Below are 24,814 nucleotides of genomic sequence, written 5' to 3'. Positions count from 1 at the left end.
ATTCAAATGAATGGTGCCACTTCAAAAACGATCATGTAAAAAAAAAATAAATAAAAATAAACAAGCGGCTGCAGCTGCAAATCGCTCAGGTGTGAATGGACCTAAGTGTCAGGAAAACTTGTCAGGTGATTCATGCTGATAGAGGACCAAGGCAGCAGACAGAAAATTACACTTAGTGCGACAAGTACACACTATAGAGGGATATGCTTCGTTCATATTTCATGTCTGAGGTTTACAACCACTTTAAAAAGAGAACATAACAGTCATTACAAAAATAACGGGCAGACAACGTCATCGTTTTCAAAACAATCTTTATTTTGTTTGAAGGTCTAATACAATGTTTTAAAGCAACTTAAAACGAGACACAGAGCTTTATCAAAGCTATAGCTCAAAGTTTCAGAGGCACAACTTTATTAAATTGCCTTGTAAAGGCAAATTACTACTAACCATCCTTTCTTCCCCCAAACAAAAGACCAAAGTATTAATGGTGTTTAACAAAGTTAAATTTCTTTAATGTTTTATAAACATTGAACAGAATTTCTGTTTGAAATAGGAATAATAAAAATAAAAATAATAGCAGCACATTGGGCAGCTAATGCAGTCGTACGGTGACATGTAATCATGAATTTAGTGACGTAGCAAGTCATAAAGAGTGACGCATTCAACTGTTGATATAAAATTTGGCATGTTTTGCTTCTGCCAGGAAATGAGCACAAAACCCGCTCAGTTCCAAAGAGAACCCGAACACCAGACAAAAAGATGTGACCAACACAAAATACCATGAGTACCCGGGCCTACAGGTGACAAGACAGTCGCCCAGATTTTGAAATTCATAGAGATGTCAAGTCCAGCTCACTGTGTAATACAGAGGTGCCTTTATATGAGAGATCTTCTAGAAACATTCATAAATATAAATGTAAACATTTTAGACATGAGTTGGAACTGGAGATATCGGCTGTAGTATACAAAAAAACCACTCCACGCAACATGCTTCAAGCTAAGTGATCTCTGAAAACAGGTGCAAGCCATCTATTTAAACCATTAGCATTGTCTCTGTTCCACAAATTATTTTTTGCTTTCGAATTGTTAAAAAAAAAAAAAAAAAAAAAAAGAAGAATACACAATAGACATCTGGAGGTCTGTCTAAGGGTGGACTTGTATTTTTTCAAGAGACAACTTAGCCGCAATAAGCAAAATCTGCAGTGATGAACATAAGGATAGCACATCTATCAATTCACCAGGATACAATAGAGTCACGAGGCAAAAAGTGCTTCATATGACAGCAAGTGCATACAAGAAACAGGCCACATTATCTAAAGTATCATCTTTACATAAAAAAAAAAAGGCCTGCTAGCACCACTTATGGCAATCAGTATACTTTAACATTAGAAAGGTACATTCTATTTTTCCAATTGTTTACCATTACAAAAAAAATAAAAAACCCAGAGGAAGCCAATTCTCATGGGTAACCACAAAACAAGGAATGTGCAATACCCATAACAAATCAAAAATGCACTTCCACAGATCTTGAAATCAGATTGCTTGCTCTGACTTCCATCTATCACCGCTCTTTGCATATGAAATAAAAGAGCAAAGTCTTGCATTCAGCTTGCCACTTGTAATGGTATATTTAGATATCTTATGTTCCAACCCAATCTAACTTGTCTCGTCATATAGTTTACCTTACATTTTAGGTACATAGCTTTAAGTGTTATTTACAATACAGAAAAAAAAAAAAAATCAGTGAGCTTTGGCACTCCAGAAATTGCTTAAAACTTGAACATCAAATATGTGTTGAGCACCGAGGGGCACGTAGCCCAGCTTATGGCTAGATTGCTGAAAACTACTCATGCATATTCACAATGATTTCATAGATTAAAAGGACTACTAAATGTAAAAACACAAGTTGTCATACAAAAGTTTTTTTTATTTTTACATTCATAAAGTTAAACTGTCTGTAAAACCACTGAAAGAAACTGTATTCAGCCTCTTTTATTAGGCAGTAGTTCGCTAATAACAGACAGCAATAGCTTCAAAACACATTAATAGGTTAATGATCTGACATTCTGTAAAGCTGAGAATTTGGGCTGCTCTGTTTCTGAATGTAAGATGTCTTAGCACTGCGTCCCAACTGGTATTTTACTTTTAGTAGCCCTTTAAATTGCTCTCCGCCAATTGATCTCCCCTTAGCAAACCACATTATTCACGTCATTTTTGAAAAAGTCTCCGCTGAAACGATTAAGCATAGTGTTGTGCTTCAGAAATCAGCATGGTGTACCTTAAAAATAGGATGAACAGTGCATTTCATAAATGTGGATTTTCCTTTAAATGTAAAGAAACTTCCTTTCAGCTATTCATGTTCTATTACCGGTATGAGAGATTATAATAAACGATACCAAAAAGGGGAAAAAAATATGGCTTAAAATCGGGAAAAAATAAAATAAAAAATCAAGTATGCTTTTCCCGGAGTCTTACGGAGAACTGCATATGAAAAAAGAATGGTCTTAAAACCTTAAATTATCAAAACGTCTATAGTTCTCAAAGTACCAAACGTCTGTCTGCATTTATCATTGTGAATCAATGATACAGGGTTACTATTCACGCATACAATAACCGGGGCCATATGATTCCAGCACTTTACATTTCTGAAGAAATGAAATTCAGTATTAGAGGTTTTAAAAGTTTAACACGATGGCAAGAACACGCAATTGATTTACAGATTGCGGAAGCAAAAAATGAGTTTTTTAACAAGGAGTAGAAATAATAAAAATAAAAGTCTGAAAATCCACGAACCCCAGAGTAAAAAGTTTTTGTGTTTTTTTTTTTTTTTTTTTTTTTTAGAAGACACCATGTAGTTCGTATAAATACATTTGTGTCCAGGCCTCGAAAGTTTGCAAGCTATTTGTGAGTCCTAGAGCACCGACAATGCACAATAACTGAATATCGCTGTGGAGTACTATTCACCCCGGTCTTACGTGTAAAGCAATGTACAGTGGCTAAGGTACGGTAGTCAAATAGCCAAAAAAAAAAATATATAGTGTGTCAGTAAATACAAGGCAGGCAGTTGAAAATACTATAGAATACAAAACTTTAGCAGAGTGTACCACTGCTTGAAACAGCCACCAATCAAAACAGATTGGAAAAAAAAAAAAAAAAAAAAAGTTGACCTGTGTCACAGCAGGGTTAAAAGTGCTAAAAAAAACGGTAAAAATATATGGTACAGCCAACGACACTTTGTATCCTACAGTATGTCACCCTCATCTGGAAGTCATTCCATTAAAATCTTTGGATACCAAAACTGGGAGGACAGAAATTCTGATTCAGAAAAAAAAAAAAAGCAAAAACATTTTTTTTTAAATCGGGGTGGCTGAATAAACAAAACCAACTATTACCATGCCATCCCAAAAATTGCCCCCTTTCCTTTTCCAAACACGTTTCAAAGTTTCTTTTAAAACCATTGCAGTGACATCATCTTATGGCAGGATTAGCATGCTACACATTGAAATGATGGGTCTAATCTTTCAGAATGAACGGGAAAAGGCAGAAAGATGTTTTGTGCGTGCTTTCTACCTACTTAGAAGCAGTAAGGACAGAGGACGAGAATGCCCTAAGCACATTACCGAAAAAAAAAAAAAAAAAAAAGTACCATAATTCGAAACAAACCATTATACAACACTGTCAAACGCTGAATCTTTGTTATATATTTATATATCTTAAAGGTTTATTTTTATTTTTTTCTTCTTTATTAAGAAAGCAGCTTTGAAGCTCATTAGGCACTGCCCAACAATGCATTAAATCAAATATTTGTATTGAATTCTCAATCTTTTTCTTCTTTAATCTTGGGCTTAAACCAAGTTCTCTATACATTGTATGGTAAAATAGCTCTTGTTTTAAAGTTCCTTGATTCTCTCCACTTCGACCACTCTCCTCTTTCTCTCAACATACTGCACAATTCTTTAACACAAAAAAACAAAACAAAAAACAAAAAAAACAAAAAAACGGTATGTTATTGATACGTATAAAACAAAAACAAAAAAACAGCTTAAAGAAAAAGTGATGTTGCATAGCATTAAGGATTTAGCAGTCCGCAAAATAAAAAGTAGACAGTTTGGTATTGGTAGGTTCCATTTTGATAGCTATTCCCCAGTTGCTATGTACATATATATATATATATATATTTATATATATACTGTTTATAGTCTTATTCCATCTTGTCATCATCCATGTTAAATAGGTTCATTTGATTCAAGACTAGTCTCAATAAAACACTTCCTGGCACTTTGCTGCATACACTTGGTGGGGCTGAATTGTGAACCAGTGTCCTTTATGCAGGTTTCTCTTTAGAAAACAATGAAAGTGCCGTCCGTTCTGCTACATATTTGTGTTTTCGGTTCGGAAACTGAAACAATCTGCAAGGCTGTGTGGGTAGATCAACTGAGCGCTAGGCCACAAGTCCTCCAAAGGCTGCAATGGAACGTCGTGTGTCCCCTTCCCACCCCCCCCAAAAAAGAAATCAGTACTCTAACAAAAAGACACCTTGGCTTCTTGGATCTGCGGTGACCAACATTCAAGCTGGTAAAGCTTCAAAAGAATGTAAACAAGCACCATGGTGAAGGCCTCAAGGAACCTGCAGGCCCGGGAGATAGGCTTGTAATACCATATCTTTCTGTTGCTGTGCTTCTTGGGTTCTTTCAAAGCAAGCACAATAGCTTAGAAACATACATTCACAGCTTAACACTCATCTCCTGCTTCCATGGCGATAGAAAGCTCTTTTCTCATCTGAAGGTAGCTTTGATACTGCAGCTCAATCTTGTGAAGTAGGCGGACGAGGGAGCTTTAGGATTTTATTTTATCCCTTTTGCCGAAACCGGCATCAGCTTAGTTGATGAAGGAGAGTCTGTTAGGTGTTCATCGCCTTTGCTGTGCATATACTGGATATGCTAGTGTGACGTTCAGAGAGTCATTGTGCTGTACAAGTGACGTATGTTGGTAATGTAGCACCAGTTCTTTCAAAGAGTTATACAAGTTGTATGGTTCTGCAAATCCATAGCCTGTAAGCGTCTTGTTTATGACACAGTGCTTGACCTCCCCATCCGCCCTGCAAGGGAATAAAAAAAATAAGATCTATGAACAACCTTGGTACTGTAGAAATGTAATGAAACACAGAGCAAGATTTACCTAAACTGGAAAAGACATGCGTTTATTGGGTCCCACCTCTAACTAATCTTTCAAGTTAGAAATTTAGCCCCCCGGTTACACCAGTGCACCTTGTCATGCGATTAGACAGGTCCAAATCCCATAACAAGTCGCACCCTATTGACAGCAATGAAACCATTTAAATCTTTGCGATGCTGCAGATTAAAGAAAAAGATGTTCCTGCACTTTTTTTTGCTGATTTCAAGGTGCAGCTTGCATAGATATCAGTGCATTCAATTGCACAGGTGCCACGCAAGTTGCACTGACATGTGGCTCAAAATCGCAGCTTGCTATGGGGCACCCGAGCTGAGTCACAGCTCCCTTTGTCCATTCAGACACGGAGCTGTGGCCCGGTAAGTATTGGGGGTGCTGGGGGGGGGGGGCTGCACACCAAAGTCTTTTTGTTTCCTAAAGCATAAAATGCATTAAGATAAAAAACCCTTCTGCCTTTACAACTATTAAAAAAAAAAAAAAAAAAATGGTACTGGTGCATCCATAGCTTAGATCCTTTGTCTTTATAGCCCTCTGTGTTCCCCCTGAGATAGCCAGTTACCTCCTGCTGATAGGGGACAATAGAACAGGAAGCGACTGAAAGTCTCCTGATTGGCACTAGACTGCAACAAAACACTTTGATAATCTGTATGTGGCTATGTAATGCTGTCGGTACTTCCAATCCCAGTGTCCCCTCCCATTTTCTGTCCCAGTATCTCCAATGGAGACAGTACACTCCATTCAAATAAAAAAACCTAAAAAAAAAAAAAAAAAAAAAAAAACAACTTTCCTAGTGCTGGGCTTTAAAAGGTAAAATAAAAAAATCTGAGCACTCGTTAAACATTCAAAGTATGGTAAAACGAATAAATATACGTACACTACAGAGCAGGCGTAGCACCCTTGTTTGCTGCTCTCCCGCACAAGGAATGTACCATCACGCTTTCCACGTAAAAGATTCTCGGCTTGACTTCTGTTAATATTTCCTACGTTCCATGTTCTCTCATCATGGTGAGGTAAGTCCTCATCTTCCACTGTAGAGTACTGACTAGAATGGAGAAAATTGAGAAAGTTTAACCTAATGAAGCAGCACAAAAAAATATGTTTTCTAAATCTCCTGTATCGATGAATTACTTAAAGTGGAACTTTAGTCAGAAAGATAGATCACTTCAGGATGCCCCCTTTTGCCGGTATAGCAATGTAAAAAAACATTAAAAATAAGTGTCTATACTGTTAAAAAATCCAGTAATACACTGTCTCACCCTGCTCTGCACATGCTCCGTTGCTCTACATTTTTGGCAATGTGCCAAAAATTAGAGCCAATAGAGGCTGATCTGCTGACTGGTTAAAGATTTACTCAGGAGCTCTGGGCTACAGCAAAATGGCAGCCTTCAGCATGAAGAAACAGGAGCAATTCTGAAGGCAGTTTACAACACTCACTAATTTTGGCAGCATAATTATTAATGTGGAATGTATGTTCCTTGCTTGATGTTTTTGGTTAGGTTCTGCTTTAAGGTCCTAAGTCAAAGTTACATAAAACTGTCTGAATGGTTGTAAAGTGTTACCATTTGAGTAATATAATAAAAAATAATTTTTAACTTATACATACATGCCAGCCTATAATAAGGCTTACTTGTAGATACGGTGAACATCTCCTAAACTTGACTATTAAAGGATATATTCACATGGGATACAGCCGATGTCACCAGCGCATGCACTCTGAAAGGATGGCATACCTGTGCCGTACCTTCAGAGCTCCATGCCCCAGCCATTCATACAACCAGAGCCCACAAACCTGGAAGGAAAGCCGGATGATGGTGAAAGCCTCAGGGAGCCATGCCAGCATGCCCCTAGAAGGATCTTTGTGCAGGTAGATATGTCGTAATGTGCTAGTATGCGGTGCATATTAGTACACTATGACTTAATAAAGCTGCAGGGGGCCAGATGGCTTCATGCTTTTGACTTGCATTTTCAAAACCGTTTGGATTGCATTCTCTGAATTTTGATTTGGATCTAATGGAGCAGTGTTCATCTGTATTGGCTGCTGCTCCTCCTGTCCATCTAAGTTTGAACTGTTGTTGCTTCTCATACAAATCAACATGAATGCAATCAAAAAAGTCAGGAGTATTTCAAATGCATCCTAAGAATGTTCTCAAAAAAATGAAGCATTTGACTTTGATTCTGATGCCTTTGTGCAGAAAAGCTAAAAATGCATCTCTACAAAACTGTTCCAGTTTTAAATCTATTACAAACAGGCTAATAAGATTTGTTATGCTACTTTGATCTGTCAAATAAAATTCAAACAATTCTGATAACACCGAAGTCTAAAATAAGCTACATGACATTTATGCAACAGCCAAGATTTTAAATTGGTCATAGGATACTGATAAATCTGCAAAGTGCTGATTTATACGTTTCGTCCTAGATATGGCAGTTAGGCCTAGTGACTTCGTACTACTTACTCTTCTGTGTTCTCGTTGCCCAGCCACTCGTTTAGCTTCTTCTGTCGAACACCTTTTTGTGTCAGCCACCTAAAACAAAGAAGCACAAAATTAGGTGAACCTGTTTTACTTTCACAGGAAAAACCCTATACTTTAAAAGAAGTGAAATGAATATATATAAAAATAAATACAAGGTACTCACATTAAGTACTGGTCTCTGGTCTTCCTCAACTGTATGAGATCGGGCTTAATGCTGTTCATACGTTTGTCAATTTCACGGTATTCTGCAGCCTGCTTCTTTAGGTCTTCTTCAAGTCTACGTTTACTGTCCACGATTTCACTGATTCGTGACTTCAGCTTCTCGAAATTGTGTAAGATCCTGGGAGAAAAAGAAATTGGTTAAAGTGTAAGTCTAGGCAAAAAAAAAAAACATCCTTGCAATACATGCACATTCCCCATGTTCTATCCCTTTTAAAATGCTGCAATTAATTGTTGATCTGCCAGAAAGCCTGTGTGCTCATATCTTCCTGTCTGGACTGACAACATTGCCTCTGCTGCACTGAAATCCTGAGCAGAGTTGTCAGCTCTACCTGCCTTATTCTCTGCTGAATTATAGAAATCCATCTGTCTTCTGCCACTCCTTGGCCCTTTCCACATGTATACAGTGATGTATATTCAAGTAAACCAATGCTGCTCCCTTAAGTCACTGGGACTGTCCACACACTGGGGTTGTTTTACTAAAACTGGGGTAATGACATCAGAGATTAATACAATCCACTTATGGTTACAGGAATAAAGTAAAAGACAAATCTGTAGGTTTGGGGGGGGGGGGGGGGGGATTGGTGCTGGTTGGGGTAAATTTGGGTCAAGTCTTTTCAAATCCTTTAAGATTCTCATACTCTACAATAGATTTTGCTACCCTCTAAACTAGCTAAAAACTGAGTCCTTCAAAGGGCCACATTACTCTACAGATTAGCAAACACTTGTCTTGGTTGTAAAGCCCCTCTTTCAAGGGAGAACACAGTGTTCTGCATCTTTAGAAGGACCTGTATCACTGGAAAAAAACAACTCTTTTTTTATTATAACGTCCATCTGTTAAAGGCGCAGAAATCTTTGTGCATTTGCGGTCCAGCATCCATGGTGCTTGTTCTTGAACTTCAACTTGAAGTTCAGTCTCTTTTCAAAAGCAATCACAATACATTGCTAGGTTGTTATCATTTGCAAATTAAAGTCCCTGCATTTGCATCCTTCAATATCCTTTATAAAAACGACAATGCCCTTCCAAAACTCAGAGATTCAGCCTTTAACAAGGGAGTAAAATAAACCAGTAACTTGCATACCTCTGTACTTCCTTCTCATTCCCCTCACGGCGAAATTTCTCTATGTACTCCTTGCTGTACTTCTCTTGTGTTTGACATTGTTCTTCAAATATTTTAATGGTTTCATTAAATGCTTCAATGGCTGTTCTTTTCATTTGAATTTCCTGAAAGAATCAAAAAAGCTTTTTGTTAATTCTGGCACAGAAAACTACAGCCTCACTAAGGAGCCATGCGTTTCAAGCGCTCCTTTTCCTTGGCCATCAGGCATTAACCAATCCTTCCAACATCTTATAAGCTCTTTAAAGGCACTAGTAAGGCAATACTGTAATTACTATGTTGCATTTTACCTGAGATGTCCTGGTGTAGTCCTCGTACAGTCTATCATACTCCTGATTTTTCTCTTGGAATTGCAAGTTATACTCGTGCAACTTCTTTCCAACAGCTTCTATACTGTCTTCTTTTACTACTTGATCCTTAATGAAATAAAAAACAAGGCCATTAAGGAAGGATTCCAGGTGAGAACATTTTGAGACAAAGTGATCATGAACAGCAATGTTTGTGGAATGCTTATAAAGTGTTACCTACCTGTTGTAGCCTGGATACTGGATATAGGAGCTTGACATCCAGCTTCGGGTTGTACTGGGCCAAAGACTCGTTTCGGTAGTGGGTGATGAGTTCGACCACCGAGTTAAACGTAAATGGTTCAGAAAAGCCATATTTTCCATCTCGGTGAAAGATTTTAATGAGTTTGTTATTTCCCCCTTTCCTAAAAAAATAAAATAAACAAATACACTGGGGTTAAAATCAAGTCTGGAGTAACACAGATGTGACCATAGGACAGCTGACTGAGACATTACATGCAAATCCCGCCTTCTCACCTTAGTGTAAGCGTGTAGTCGCCATGCATTTTTGTAGATGCATCTCGTACCAAGAAGGTACCATCAGTGGTATCACGTAGCTTCTCATTAACCTCCTCCCTGGAGAAAATAAAACAGTCATTTATAAATCTTCAACTGCATATATTTCTGAGAACACAAATAACTAAAAACAAAATTTGAAGCTCACAATACAGTACAGAGCCATACCTAAGACAACGAAGTGTGCAAGTCAAAATTAAAAAAAAACTCCCACAAACATGGCTAGACATGCTGCAACCGGATATCGCCTTTTCCCGGCTAATATGCTCCATTCAAACAACTATTTTTGACTATTCATTTGATCTCAAAGTATTTGGAGCTGCAGTCAAGTAGTCTGACACTTGAATCATAAGTGGGTGTCGTGTGGAATCTGGAGTGCAATAACAGTTGCTAGATACAAATTCTAAAATAACATGACTTGTAGGTAAAGTGGGACTTCAGCCAAACTCAAAAAGACCCAAAACTGAGCACAAGCGTTAAAGTATTTAGTGCCTGCAGCCTGGTGGAAAGAAGTAAAATGAAAGAAGAAAAAAGGGAAAGGGAAAGAGAAAAGGAAAAGAAATAAAAACAAGAAAGGAAAACGAAAGAAAGAAAGAAAAGAAAGAAAAGAAAGAAAGGAAAGGAAAATGAAAAGGAAAATGAAAGAAGGAAAATGAAAGAAGGAAAGCAGGAAAAGGAAAAAGGAAAGGAAAGCAGGAAAAGGAAAAAGGAAAGGAAAGAAGAAAAAGGAAAGAGGAAAGGAAAGAAAGAAAGGAAAGAAAGAAAGGAAAGAAGGAGAAAGGGAGAAGGAAAAGAAAAGGAGAAGGCAAGGAAAAGGAGAGCGAAAAAGGAAAAGGAAAAAAGAATAGGAAAGAAAATCATCTGCAAGCAAATCTGACAGCAAATTACACAAAGATCAGGAAGGGCATTACCTTGAAATATCGCCCCAGTACCATTCAGCATCTTGCAGAGACATATTGTGGTTAGTACCGTTGTTTATTACAGGACTGGGCTTGGGAGGTTTTGGTGGCAGTGCTGAAAGAAAAATATACAAAATTAATTTTGTCCACTAAATGTTGCAAGTCAGAAGACAATTTGCTAAAATCTACAACATAAATGAAAAATAACTGTACATTTCTCAGAAGAAAAAAAATTAAAAAAAACCTCTGCACTGTAACTCCAATTAGCGAATCAGGACCTATACAATGCACTATGTTGCTAGGCAGAGTCAGCCTTCATTGACTTGCAAAAGAGGTGACGAAATGCAGCCTGAAGAAAGAAGTACTTTGAAGACCAGATAAATGAATGCATGTGCTTCAGCCCTGAAAACGCCACCACATTAAACTGCTAAAAGCATCAATCTGTGACCCAAATATGTCCGATGCTAATCTCTGAATAAAATACGACATTTTAATCTGCCTTAATATCGCGCAAGCTGCCTCTGTGCCAGTGTAGCAACAATGAAAGACAATATATAATGCAGTTAACCCACAAGAGAACTAGGTGAAGATCTCATTCAGTGCCAAATCACAGGGCTACTGCTGAACAAAAGACTGCCACTGATAGAAAATGTATGACAAGCGTGGACAAAAGAGCTACTCTGTGCATTGGATATATAGATATATCTATACACACAAAGATATACATCAGCTGATCATTGAAAGAAGTAGTGCACAGTAAATGTAACCCCTTCATACATGCATCCTACATTTTGTGCATGCACTACATAAATCTGATTTCGTTTCAGTGCAGAAAAAGGTTGCATTGTTACCTGGTGCATCCATCTCTATATAGAAAATCAGATCTGCCTCGTAATGTATGTCTAACTTGTCATAATCCGGGTTGCCTTCATCTATACGCCACATAGTGTTGCACATCGTCCAGATAAGTAATACAGCCCAGAGCTCCTTTGAAATGCTGTCTTGGAATTAATTTTAAAACCTTTAAGGGGCTGCACAGAAACCTATTACATCATCGGAGCCGTCCAATCGAATGTACTAAAAGATGGGCCACTCCTTTGTCTCTGTCCATCTTCCACACTAACCTTACGCTCACATTTGCAGCGGAGGAATGTGATTTGCATAGGATGGGAGCAGAAAATGCCAGTAATAAAATAATAATAAAAAAAAGCTTTTCATGGGTCTCCTTGCCTTGGACAGAGGAGCTGGCACAATGCGATGCCCTTTTTTTTTTATGAGTGTTCAGAATGGTATGTTCCACTGCTGGCTGCCTGCTGAGCTGATGGGCTGCAGCACGTACCCCCGACAATCTCCTCTCTTGTGTGAAGAGCAGGCACACCGACATGCAGCAATGTCTCACTAACATGTTGTCATGCAAATAGCCAGACAGCTGACCAGACGACCTACAACTTGGCATTCCTGACACAAAAACGCATGGATTTTCATATTACGGTAAAGCATTATCTCCAATACAAGCCGTGTCATTTCCTCAAGGTGCAATGACTAACATGTCAAACAAAGCTTGAAAAATTCCCACGCCAACTCTGTATGAAAAGCACCTTGCTGATAATCTTTGTATTGACCAGCCAGGTAAGGAAGTCAATCCCTCAAAAGATAAACCCAAATTACAGCAGATGCTAACCCTCCATGGGTGAAGTTTCATCATTTTGTGGCAGAAGATTAACCTCTTGTTGGGTGTGGAGGGGGGGGGGGGGGATAACCTCATTGCCATCACATTGAACATTACTACCAATTCAAACCACCTGTGTGGTTTAGGCCCTTTGCTTGGCTCCAACATTTTATTTCAATCACAGAGGCAGGATGGGGAAAACTTACAGAAACAAAGGGTTGAAACCCACTCTGAACATTTAACTCCAAGGGTGTCCATACATTATACAAGTTTCTTGTACAACTTTATCATGAGCTGCACTTTGTCACTGCCTACATGTAATGTGTACTTTGCCAAATTGTATATATCAGCCACACTCAACTAGGGGTTCCATGAATTCTCAGGGTTCCTCCAAAGCAGCCATGGTCAATCAGGGCTCCATTGGAGTCTAGGGGTCCTACAGAGGTGGCTAGGCGTTCTTTGTCCTGAGGCCGTTTAACCTACCATTTGATGGTGCCTACCTAGTTCTGGTGACAATGCCACTTGGCCAACCCAGCAGCATGACGCAATCTTTTTAGCTTTTTATTTATTTATTTATCTATTTATTTTTAAAAGGGGGCCCATTCTGACCACCACTGTAAGGCTGGCCATACAAATTTCCTTTAGATTTACCAGAAGTTGGAACTACATAAAATGAAGTCAAACCTAATCACTTTCAACTTGTATGCAGTCAGACAGGCCTTTGCACTACACAGTTGAAGGTAAATCTAAAGGAAGTTGAATAAGCAAATTGTATAATGGATGGCTAGCTTAAGGGTTGCATTCTTCCCGCTGACCACTAATGTAATGGGCATTTTCTCCCATTGACCCTCCCAATGATCTCCCAATGATCTAAGTAAGGGTACCCTGTGACCTTAAACTTATTCCTGGGGTAAAAAAGGTTGAGAAAAGCTGCTACATAGGTTGCTAGAATTTCTCTAAAAACAGTTTCTGCCTCTCAGAAATCAATAATCTTTTATAGTCACCTGGGGGTTCTTACTACTCGCCACAAATTTAGGGGCATTCTTACCTACTGGCAATCATACTAATGTACCATAAGCTATAGAGATCTCTATATCTATATATATATATATATATATCTATATCTATATATATATATATATCTATATATATATATATCTATATATATATATCTATCTCTATATGTACACACACATATATAGCTATATATATATATATATATATATATATATACACACATACATACACACATATATAGAGAGATATATAGATATATATGTGTATGTATGTGTATATATATATATAGCTATATAGAGATAGATATAGATTATAGATTTTATAATAGCTATATAGAGATGGATAGATATATATTATATATCTCCATCTCTATATAGATATATATCTACGGTATATCTTTATATCTATATATTTATAATATCTCTCCCTCTCTAGATCTCTCTCCCCATCTCTACATAATATTAATAATCAAAGATTCCCTGAAACTGAAGTTATTCTAAGTGGTCCTTCATGTTACAAAGGTTGATAAAAGCTGGTATATTGTATAAAACACTATTGAAACGTACTAAACACATACACACATCATCAGCTCTCACAAAGGCCTGGCATTTTGGGCTTTATACATGTAATGGAGGCAAAAAGAAGAACATTTACAGATTTAGCACACTAAATTTATAGCTATAGAGCTTTACCCTATAAAAACTGGGTGATAAAAGACGCAAAAAAAACAAAAAAAAAAAAAATGTATACACATACACGATAAAGATGATTATTAATAGGAACTTGGACCTGCCTGTGACACCAATGGTAGCACTGAACATGACAAAGCAGAGCTGCAGGGAGCCAGCATGTGCCCACCAGACCTGTCTAGCTGGCTGTAGCAGCATGTAGTAGGGCAGAGGCCGGCATGTTTCCAGTTTCCCTGAACCGTCAGAACACATCACACCGCAGGCTCAGTAAGATTTAACTCTCGAAAACCACTCTGCAATCTGCTGGCTCCTAGCCTGGGCTGGCCGCTGAGGCTCATCTGCACAAATCAGCTGGTGTGTATGTTAAATCCTTTTGTGTCAGCTTCCCGTTACTAGTGCCTCTATTAATAATAACACACAGCTATCATTACATCTCTAGTATCTGTTCACTAAATACAATAAAGTAGACGTGGGCACTAAATTAATCAAAAATGCCAAATAAATGAAGAAACCAGATCAAACTCAAGATAGTCATCAACTATCCAAAAAAATCCAAAAAAAATGACGGCCACAGGCCTGGAGTTATTAATCATCTCTAATGAAAGAACACAAAAAAAAAAGCTTAAAAATGTACTTACTTAGAATATCGTGCATTGTCCCGTTTTAAGAATAAATCCAAAAAAACGTTTTCCAGTACAAATTCCGCAGTGCTGTAATTCCCCCCAAAAAAGTGCTTAAAGTCCAAAATTCTCCAGTGCTGAACAAAGCTTCCAGTTAGCGTTGATTAAATCCCATAACAGGTGAAATTTCGGCAGGACTGACGGAGCTGCTACTTTGCAGGGAAATCAGCCGCCAGAGGTAGTGCAGTGGAATCTAGTCCTTCATATCCAGTTAATGATTAAAAAGTGAAGGCGATTTCAGTACAGTACTCAGAGGAGGGAGCAAAGAGGAGGAGGAGGGGGGGTTGGGGTGAGACTCTGGCTTGCACGTCTCTCTGAGATAAAGATCTCAGTTTCATGATTAACTCGAGCAGGTTCAAATATTTGCTGAGCTATGGATTTTGGGTGGGGGAGGGGGGGAGAGAGAAGAGGCTGTCAATCACAGTGAAAGCTGTCATCAGCTAACAAGTGGCTGATGTGGGGAGCACGCTGGTTTTAGCTCGGTAACTGAGACGGCCATTGTGCGGGGGGGACTTAAAATAACCTCTGTCGCTGGCTGTTCAAGAGGTGGCCAGGCGAGCCGAGCTCCGTCAGCAGCCAGATCCAGGAAGTGGCTCGCCTTACCAGCAAAAAATAGCAGCAAAGAACTGGCGTGCAAAAAAGGTTTGTACCTCCAAGAAAGAGACTGACGTGTCTGTACACAGCCCCCTTCCCTCCGCCAGTGCTGGCTGCCACATCGCTGCTCCCAGACAGAGCAGAACAGGTACACGATGACGACAATGACGCCTGCTTAACCTCTGCACACAGCATGTTCCACCAGCCCCGGGACTAATCGCTTTACTGCAGCACCACAGATGTGCATTATTCTGCACGTACTCCTTAGTGACACAGCGACCAATCTGCTGCACATCCCTGTGTGACACAATGCTGCTCCCTACAATCTCCTGCCAGCCATTCAAATCCACAGCCACGCGTACAACGTGCAGGCTTGGCTCCTACTGACTGATGAGAATCTGGGGAAAAGGCGGACATTTAATGAGATCAAAGGTCTGTGCGATGGTTCAGCGACCCAAACCCAATATACCATATAAAACCATCAATGTGCAGGCAACGTGTTCAAAAGGACGTCACTCTTTCCGGGTCGAATGCCTAGTACACAGGATCAGAAAATCGGACCAAAAAAAAAAAATACTGCTTTTGGAGCGATCGTCTGATAATCTGATTGTTTGTGCACGGCTTTTCGAGAGCTGACAGTTCCTGCAAAAGGGACAAGCACGAAAAATGTTCTTGTCCCATAACAGAACGCGTGATTTTCATGTAATTAGCATATTTGTACGGGAAAAAAATAAATAAAATCACATGACCAAGACCATGCATGAAATGAAAGAATACATTACATTCACTTCCAAAGTTATATTCTGTCCTACGAGAATTTTTGTAACTTAAAATGACTGTAAAGGTTTTTTTTGTTTTTTTTTAAATAACAAACATGTCATACGTGCTCTGTGCAAGGGTGTTCCACAGAGTGGCCCATATCCTCCCTTTCTGGGGACCCCCCTCTTTGGCGAGTGCCTCCACGGAGAGCCGATTTCCATGGGGGCACCCAGGCGGAAGTGCTCCCGAGTCCTGCTATTGTGTCCATTGACACAGACAGCAGGACTCAGCCCGGGTCACTGGATTTGATTAACAGCTGCTATTAGTCTATCCAATGAGGACCCGACACGGCGGCTGGAGCTGCTGGGCTCGTGTTCGCTACGATCGGGTTCAGGTAAGAAGGGGGGGGGGGGGGGGGGCAGCTGCAGCACAGATTGGAATTTTACCTTCATGCATAGAATGCATGAAGGTGAAAAACCCTGAGACTTTACAACTCCTTTAATGCCGGCCATACACGATGCGAATTCCGAACGACCCGTCGAACGATAAACGAAAGCGGCACTCACAACAACATGCGAATGTGCCATCAATTAAGTACAAAAATCGTACGTTAAAACACTATGTTTTAACGGGTTTTTTTTATTCCGTGTTGGTTTCCTTCTGGTTCAAACTTTCCAGAGATCGTGCGCAGTTCATTTTCTTATGTCAAATCGTCCAACTCTGCCATTAACGATACGATTTTTGGACGATTTTTGAAAAAAAACCCAACATGTTGGATTTGTCAATTTGCCCTGTCGTACGAAAATCGCATGTCGCGCATACCACACTAACGATACGAAAATCGGTCGATTTTACTTTCGCTCGGATTTTCGTTCGGAATTCGCATCGTGTATGGCCGGCATAAGTAACCTATTCGCTTTTGATATGAGACTAACATGCAAAATAAACGCACTATTATTCGTCCGATATTCTTATTGTGTGTACTAGGCTTAAGATTTGTAACAGTCTATCACATGGGTGCTCAACCTGTAGCTCCTCAGCTGTTGCAGAACTACAAGTCCCATCATGCCTCTACCAGTCATACTTCTACCCATCAGCCTTGCAATGCCTCATGGGACTTGTAGTTCCGCAACAACTGAAGGGCCACAGGTTGAGCACCCATGGTCTATCACAGGGATGTGCAATTAGCAGACCTCCATCTGTTGCAGAACTACAAGGCATAGCAAGACTGACAGCATAAGTATGACTCCCAGAGGCAGAGGCATGATGGGAGTTGTAGTTTTACAACAGCTGGGAGGTCCGCTATTTGCATATGCCTGGACTATCAGTTCCAACAATGCTTGTTCAGACCCCAACATGTATCAATCATAGCAGATGTAACAGTAATTGGTGCAAACTTTTTTTTATTTAGGCAAGGACTAAAGCGGACCTTTACTGCCCACACCTAATTTCTATAATGTTCCACCTCCTCCCCCCACATTTATACCTTTTAATTTGATAAATGGCCCTCACTTCTGGATTTTTCACCTGGCCAAGAATGACGTAGCCCCTAAGCTGCCAACAGCTTCCGTTGATACTCCCGAGACATATCCCAGGAGGGTTTGGTTCAATCAACTGCAAATGTACATGGTTGGCCACATTTGGGGGGCCGGCTGCCTCTACCTGGGTCTCTCAGCTGCCCCCCTGATAACGTGTGGTGCATGCGCATTATCAGGGGACCGGCTACAAGAATCAGAAGAGGACAATGGCAGCGCAGGATTGGGTGTGCAGCAGTGTAGCGGCCTCCCTTTACAGTACACCACTGGATTCTCTGGATGTATATGTTAGTATAACCCAACAGAACCCAAGAGAGGACTGAAAAAAAGACAGCTGGGTAAAGTTTCCCTTTTAAGTGAAGACAAACCAAGGAAATGAATATTTAAAAGCAAGCAAAGCTGTGAAATTGACCAACCACTTTTTTTTTTCAGTAATAGAAAAAGAAAGAAAAACTGATTGGTCAGTTCATGCTACCTCTTACTTTTTTCCTTTTATCTCATTTCCATAAATCGTTCCCAGGGCTGAGAACGGGGTCTGACAACTCAAGTGTGCTCAGGGGTAGTCTATACTTTAAGTGACAGTGGAGCCATTGTCCACATTAAACAGCCTTATGAAATACACAACGCTCTATATAGCTTTATACTCCAGAGCTGTACAAGAAAGGAGGGGACTGGGCGATTGTGTGCAGTGCCAACACGAGACACAGACAATGAGTACCGACCTCCTCCCTGTAAAACGTGTTTGAGGGTGTGTGCCAGATTACAGGGATCCTGTGAATACATAATGGAACCGTCTTGTCATATCACTCTTACTAATGGCATTTTAAGTGGAGGACATAAATCTATAGTTCCAGAGTCAGTCCTGGACTATATCTATTGACCTCAGGCCTCAAAATTATTATCTGGTATAGCGTTTGACTTTGGGTCTCCAGATATAATATGGTATAGCTCCTGGCCTCAAGTCTCCAGATATATTTGGAGATCTGAGGTCAGGGGCTATACCATATTATATCTAGAGACCTGAGGTCAGGGGCTATATCATATTATATCTCGGGGCCTGAAGTATGGACTATACAATATTTGGAGACTGGAGGTCAGCAGACTATATTATAATATGGTATAGCTCCTGACTTCAGGTCTCCAAATCTAATATGGTATAGTTCCGCTGGGCTATCCTTTACTGCTGTACTTTCATCATCATACACCCTATGGGTCCCCTTTAGTCATAGCAGAACATAGCAAATAGGGAGAAATTTGGAACCCCATCTTGTCAAGCTAACACAAATCAAAAAACAGGAAAGCAACAGAAAATTAAGAGGCGGAGCTCAAAATAATAGAAATGCCTAGAATCAAATGGTAGAGTGATCAGCAATACTACAAGAGGGTCACCAATACAATTCCAAAAAACATTAAAAGAGAAAAACCATCAACAGGCAGCAATTCAATACATAATGTAAAAAAGGTACTCAAGCACAGCAACTAATTAACAGCCATTATTTATTGGTCAACCAATATCGGATTGGCAGCTATGGCTAACTGGCTCTTTGCACATTGTCATGGCTTTTTGTGCTACCCTAGTAATCTTGCAAAGATAGGACGCTGGCTGATAGATCGGCCATACTGGTACAATAAGACCCTTTTTTATATATATACCACTATGGCCAATCCACCAGCCTGTGTTCCATCTTTGTAGGATTACTAAAGAAAAAGTTACTATCCACAATATTCCAAGATTCATAAAACATTAAAGCGATTGTAAACAATCACCTTGCAAAACATCCCATTTAGTTTAAAATAAATATATTATATATAAACATTATAAAAATATTCCCCCCCCCACCTTTTATTAAAAGGGGGGGTCTTACATTCCCTCTGTTCTTAGCTGCATAAGAGCTGGGGGAGGAGAAACAGCAGCACACAGTGAAAATCTGTACAGTTGAGTCATGTCAGGACATGTCTGATCATTGAAGAACAGGCCAGTTCCCAGCATAGCTAGAGAACTGAACACAGTGTGCTCTCCTGCATAGTGTGGTCAGTTTTAATAGGAAAGCAGAGGGACTGGCAAGAGCATCGGGGATTTCACACAAAGGAAGCAATACAAAGAGAACAGGATACTCTCTCATATAAGTACATAGTACAGCAGGCATATCAATAATATGAAATGTTGGGGTAACAAACACTTTAAGGCTGGAATCACATTGTTCCATGTGCCTTGCAGCGAGCAGTGCATTACACATATATATATATATATATATACACATACGTGTTGTGTGTGTGTGTGTGTGTGTGTGTGTGTGTGTGTGTGTGTGTGTGTGTGTGTGTGTGTAAAGACCTCTAAAGTCTCCCCTTTCAAACTAAACTGCAGTACATGGTGGAGACTCATAAAATAAAGGGTATTTGGGAACAACAACTGTTGGTAGCTGCAATTTGCTTTATTATTTCTTTAGACCTAATAGAAGGTACCTCTAGCATTACTGTGAGTAACACAGTTAATATTCACAATGCCTCAAACAAATTGGCTGCAGCAGGTTAAACACTTGGGAAGCACATTACACGCCGGGAGCCCATCATCATTGCTGTGCGGACAGAAAAATAAAACTTGCTGAATGAGGACCTCTGCTGGATAAAATTTATACTGACCAGTGATCCAAAATAATTATGAGTAAATCAGAGCAAAATTCTAAAGTATATTTTTCACAAAGCATTAATCACCTTGTACGCACAACCAACAAAACATGCCCACTAGATGATAGTGCCTATAACATCCGCATAGTTACCACCGGTCACTCGTTCTCAAAAACGCTCACTGCCTGGCTGACTCTGGCTTCAATACTTTGCGTTACAAACAAATGGCCATTGCCCTCACCTATAACTGTCCTTCACAGCAAGAATCACATGGAAGGGCAACGCATGCAAAACAAAACTAAAGAAAGCCAGTCTGCTACCAACTGACCTATCCAGTCTAACAGTATGCGTTAAAAACAGGGGTTTAGTCTGCACACATTTGCAAATACATGTGTAAGCTACAGAGCCACTCCAGGGCAACCCAATAGTTCTGTAGGCCACACTTTTGAAAATTGGGGTGCCTTGGAGCGGCTCTGCAGCTTACGCATGTATTTGCAAATGTGTGCAGACTAAACCTCTGCCAACGCATACTGTTAGCCAGGATAATTTGTTTGGTAGCAGACTGGCTGGCGAGTTGAGCTGGGAATTTCTTTGGTTCAATACTTTGCGTCACTGATCCAGAACAAATATGCTGATAAAGGACCTGGGACTTTTAGTGGACTCTTAACACTGGCTTCAGTGCTTTGCAACAAGAGGACCAGCCTAACAGCCGGGCAACCAGCATTTTCAGAGGAGAGCACATCAGCTCTCATATTTCTTTCACGACAGGGTTCCTTTAAAAGGTTGGTTTTCATTCTCGATTTTCAGTACAGACCAAGCACACAATAATAAAAACCCTCATCTGCACATACTGCATTAGACTTTCATTCTGTTAATGTTCCTGTCAGTGGTTCTCAACCCCTGTCCTCAGGACCCCTAACAGGCCAGGTTTGCAAGATAACAGAAATACATCACAGGTGATATCATTTGCTGCTCAGTGATTGCAGTATTCTAGTCTGTATCTCCCCAAGGTAATACAGAAAACCTGGCCTGTTAGTGGGCCCCGAGGACAGGAGTTGAAAACCACTGCAATATAGAATAATAATGGTACTCTGAAACTATACAGCACAAGACAAGCCTAGGAAAAAACAGGTCAACAGGAAAAGCCCCCGTGGAATTTTAGGACTGCTGCCCAGGTATTCCCCCTTAAGCCATGGTTCACAACATTGCATGTCATGTGACAGTTCAAAATCACATGACAGGTCACATCCCATGACCAGCAATGGAACCGCTCAAATCACTGCGACTCGAGAAAAATGTTCCTGCACTACTTTGTCAATTTTTTTTGTGACTTGCATTGACTTTAGAGCGGCAACTAATGATTATTTTCATAAATCGATTAGTTGGCCGATTATTGTTTTTCGATTAATACCCTTAAAAAAAAAAAAGTGGGTCAAATTGACGTTCATTTTCAACCACAGTGACGGGAAAAATTAGAAATAATAGAAAACTTCTTAGTCAAAGGACTTTTCAGACAGTGTGTGGTTTTCGTTCAGATATTACATTCATTTTAAAAACAAGTTAAAATTTCAAACGAAATTTTTCCATTCAGCGAATGTACAAAGATTTTTTGTCTGAATATTCTCATCCAAAAATTGATCTGTGTGGCCAGCACAAGGCTCGGTACACACCTATGCAGTTTGCTTTTGATCTGTTTCTGCAGTGCCTTTTGCTGTGCATTTTTATTTCTGCGCACGTGATTTTACTGCAATTTGCATTTTTTGGGGGAGATTAAAAAACACAAATTGCTGCAAAAACACATTACATGAGTTTCTGCAGCTTCTCCATTGAAGTATATTGAACCAATAAAGCAACATTTTGCGTTAAAAGTCCTCGACCCTTTCAGATGTGAACGTGTCCCATAGGAAACCATGCAAACAAACTGTAGTGCATTTCTGCAAAAAGCACCAATCATCACATAGATGTGAACCAGGTCTAAGACATTTAGTAACATAATGGGGTTAAAAAAAACTAAAATTAGCCCTTTATAGTAGAAAAAGATAATCACTACTGTAAGGGGTTCATTTTTTTTTTACTGTAGAATTTTGAAAGTAATATTTACAGTAGCGATTATTTGCTCTTTGTACTATAAAGGGCTCATTTTAGTTTTTTTAACGCATTACTGGCTGATTAATCGATTATGAAAATAGTAATTGATTAATTCCATGATCGATTAGTGGATTAGTTGTTTCAGCCCTAATTGACTTCTGTTAAATGAAGTCCCAAGTAGCATTGAAATCGGAGGTCCAAATCGCACTGATCTGCAGCTTTGAAATCATGCTGAAGTAGTGCAATTTCAAAGCCGCACTGGTGTGAACAGAGGCTAAAACAAAGACCCGCCAAGTAGCAAAGAGTCAGCAGAAAGTGGGATCATGACACCCATGGAGGCAATAGATGTACAAGGTTCACACGTGACAAAGTCACCCAGACAGTGACCACCTCTATCTGTACAAGTGGCCTTCCTAAGGACAAGAAGGCCATACAAGAAACAAAGCGTCAGCATAGAATGCAAATGAAAAACAAATCTGATGTGCAGGGGGTGATGGGCGTCCTTTGCAGGTGTATGAAATGTTAGACATCTAGTTATTTCAGGGACAGAGCATGCAAGGACACACATATAGATAACTTACACTGCGGCACAAACTGTCTCTGGATGCCAATATAAAATATGTACAGACACATCTTGGTTTACAGCTCAATTAGAGAAGTAAATGATATGCACCAAGAATATATAATTGCATGTGATGACTACAGCCTAAGGTATGAGGACACAACAGATTTCATGTTTTCAGTAAAAACAGACACACCCATAACCAACCCAACATGTCCAACCAACCAGAATCCATAGGATAGGAGACCGAATGCCTAACAATTAACAAAAGATCAGAATATAGATATAGGAATTGGAGAGAGGGCTCTATGGTGGAATGTGTTACACAGCAATAGAAGCAACAGAGATCTCAATCTCACTGGATATCATGCTAACACAATAGAAAAACACATGGCACTTCCGGGTATGAAGGGACATGTGACAGCGCTGGTCCACTGAAGAGTGGTCACTTAGAGGTACACCTCTCTGTAGGTCTCCTAACCCCATGGACTTGTGGCGAAAGTTGGCCATAGACGGCTCTGTGTGGTTGATAAAAAAAGGACTGAACTGGGTGAAGTTTAAGTTAGGTTAAAGTGGATATAAACCTGATCATGAAATCTGAGCTGGGCCCGTATATCTGCAGTGTTTTCTTATCACTCTTCAAAGCACTAAGTCCTGTGGGTTTCTCCTGCTCCATTCTTCTATTATCGACATGATAACTTCTGACAAGTTATCTGTCAACTGTGATAAAAGCAGTCTGAAATTTGTGTCAGGTTGGGTGCTATAGATTAGCAGAGAGCTGGTCTATTCACAGCACAGCTCTGCAAGTCTCTACCTACCTGGAGAGGGGGTGTGTGCGCCTTTCCTCCAATCAGCTGTCTCACAGTGTATGGCAAGAATCCACAACACAGGTGAATCAGGAAGAGAAAATTCCAACACCATGTTCAATTTATAAACAGTATATAAAAACGAAGACAGCAGATATACATGTAAAACTTATGTAGGGAAATTTGTTTCATCCCTGTGTATCATCTGAGGCTGTTCACTTCACTGGGTATATGTGAGGATTTACATCCACTTAAAGAGGAAGTAAACCCTTCCAAACAACTTGGACCTATAGGTAAGCCTAGATTAAGGCTTACCTGTAGGTCCAAGCAATATCTCCTAAACCTATATGGTTTAGGAGATATTTGCCCGAAAATGGGCACCGCTGTCTACGGCGCATGCGCCGTAGACAGCGGCGCGCAGGCGCACTAAATGCGGCAAATCCAAGAATGGATTTGCCAAATTTGTCGACTCCCGTGCGCATGCGCGGGAGTGACGTCATCGCGGCTTCGCCGTATGACAGCGGCGGAGCTGCGAGGCGCGACTCCCGTGCGCATGCGCGGGAGTGACGTCATCGCGGTTGCGCCGCTGTGATTCGTCGGAGCTGCGAGACGCCACAAGCAACATGGATGCGGCGGACTACAGGGGACAGCGGCGACTTCGCTGGCTCCTGTGTCAGGTAAGTGACACATAATGAGCTACTATGCGATGCATAGTAGTCCATTATGCTTTACCTTTGCAGGGAAAAAAAGAGGAAGTAAACTCATCAGGGTTTACTTCCTCTTTAATTTAAAGTGGTTGTAAACCCTTGCATATAACCAGTAAAGTAACTGGCCTTAGGTGATACACAGAGATTAAACAAATCCTCCTACATATGTTTTTACACGTATATCTATAGTCATCTTTTCCCCTACATCCATTCAAAATGCAGAATTTACACAGAACCTCAGCTATGAGGGGCAGAGAGCTGAAGTTACAGCAGTAAGGAGAACTCTGAAAGCTAATTGGAGGGAAGGGACAACCCTTCACACA

General features: G+C 40.0%; 1 protein-coding gene across 4 annotated transcripts in view; it reads right to left on the bottom strand.

Annotated features, from left to right (window-relative positions):
* Positions 1–294: 294 nt before the first annotated feature.
* PIK3R1 (phosphoinositide-3-kinase regulatory subunit 1) overlaps positions 295–24,814 on the bottom strand; it is a 91,874-nt gene continuing 67,354 nt past the window's right edge. For 2 of the 4 annotated variants that reach the window (XM_077462661.1, XM_077462663.1), the window contains exons 7-15: positions 10,773–10,875; positions 9,823–9,921; positions 9,530–9,710; positions 9,292–9,417; positions 8,966–9,108; positions 7,828–8,004; positions 7,647–7,715; positions 6,065–6,232; positions 295–5,098 (exon numbers count right to left, since the gene is read on the bottom strand). In XM_077462661.1, the coding sequence (XP_077318787.1) occupies positions 4,909–5,098; positions 6,065–6,232; positions 7,647–7,715; positions 7,828–8,004; positions 8,966–9,108; positions 9,292–9,417; positions 9,530–9,710; positions 9,823–9,921; positions 10,773–10,875 (1,256 nt within the window). In that variant the 3' untranslated portion in view covers positions 295–4,908. Of the gene's footprint in view, positions 5,099–6,064; positions 6,233–7,646; positions 7,716–7,827; positions 8,005–8,965; positions 9,109–9,291; positions 9,418–9,529; positions 9,711–9,822; positions 9,922–10,772; positions 10,876–11,611; positions 11,750–14,773; positions 15,146–24,814 lie in introns of those variants that run through there. The other 2 variants (XM_077462665.1, XM_077462664.1) reach the window with 2 other exon arrangements.

The sequence above is a fragment of the Lithobates pipiens genome, unplaced genomic scaffold, assembly GCF_037356315.1.
Source record: "Lithobates pipiens isolate NorthernLeopardFrog02 unplaced genomic scaffold, aLitPip1_a1.2 Scaffold_3, whole genome shotgun sequence".
NCBI lineage: Eukaryota > Metazoa > Chordata > Amphibia > Anura > Ranidae > Lithobates > Lithobates pipiens.
This window is presented reverse-complemented; position numbering and strand designations above follow the sequence as displayed.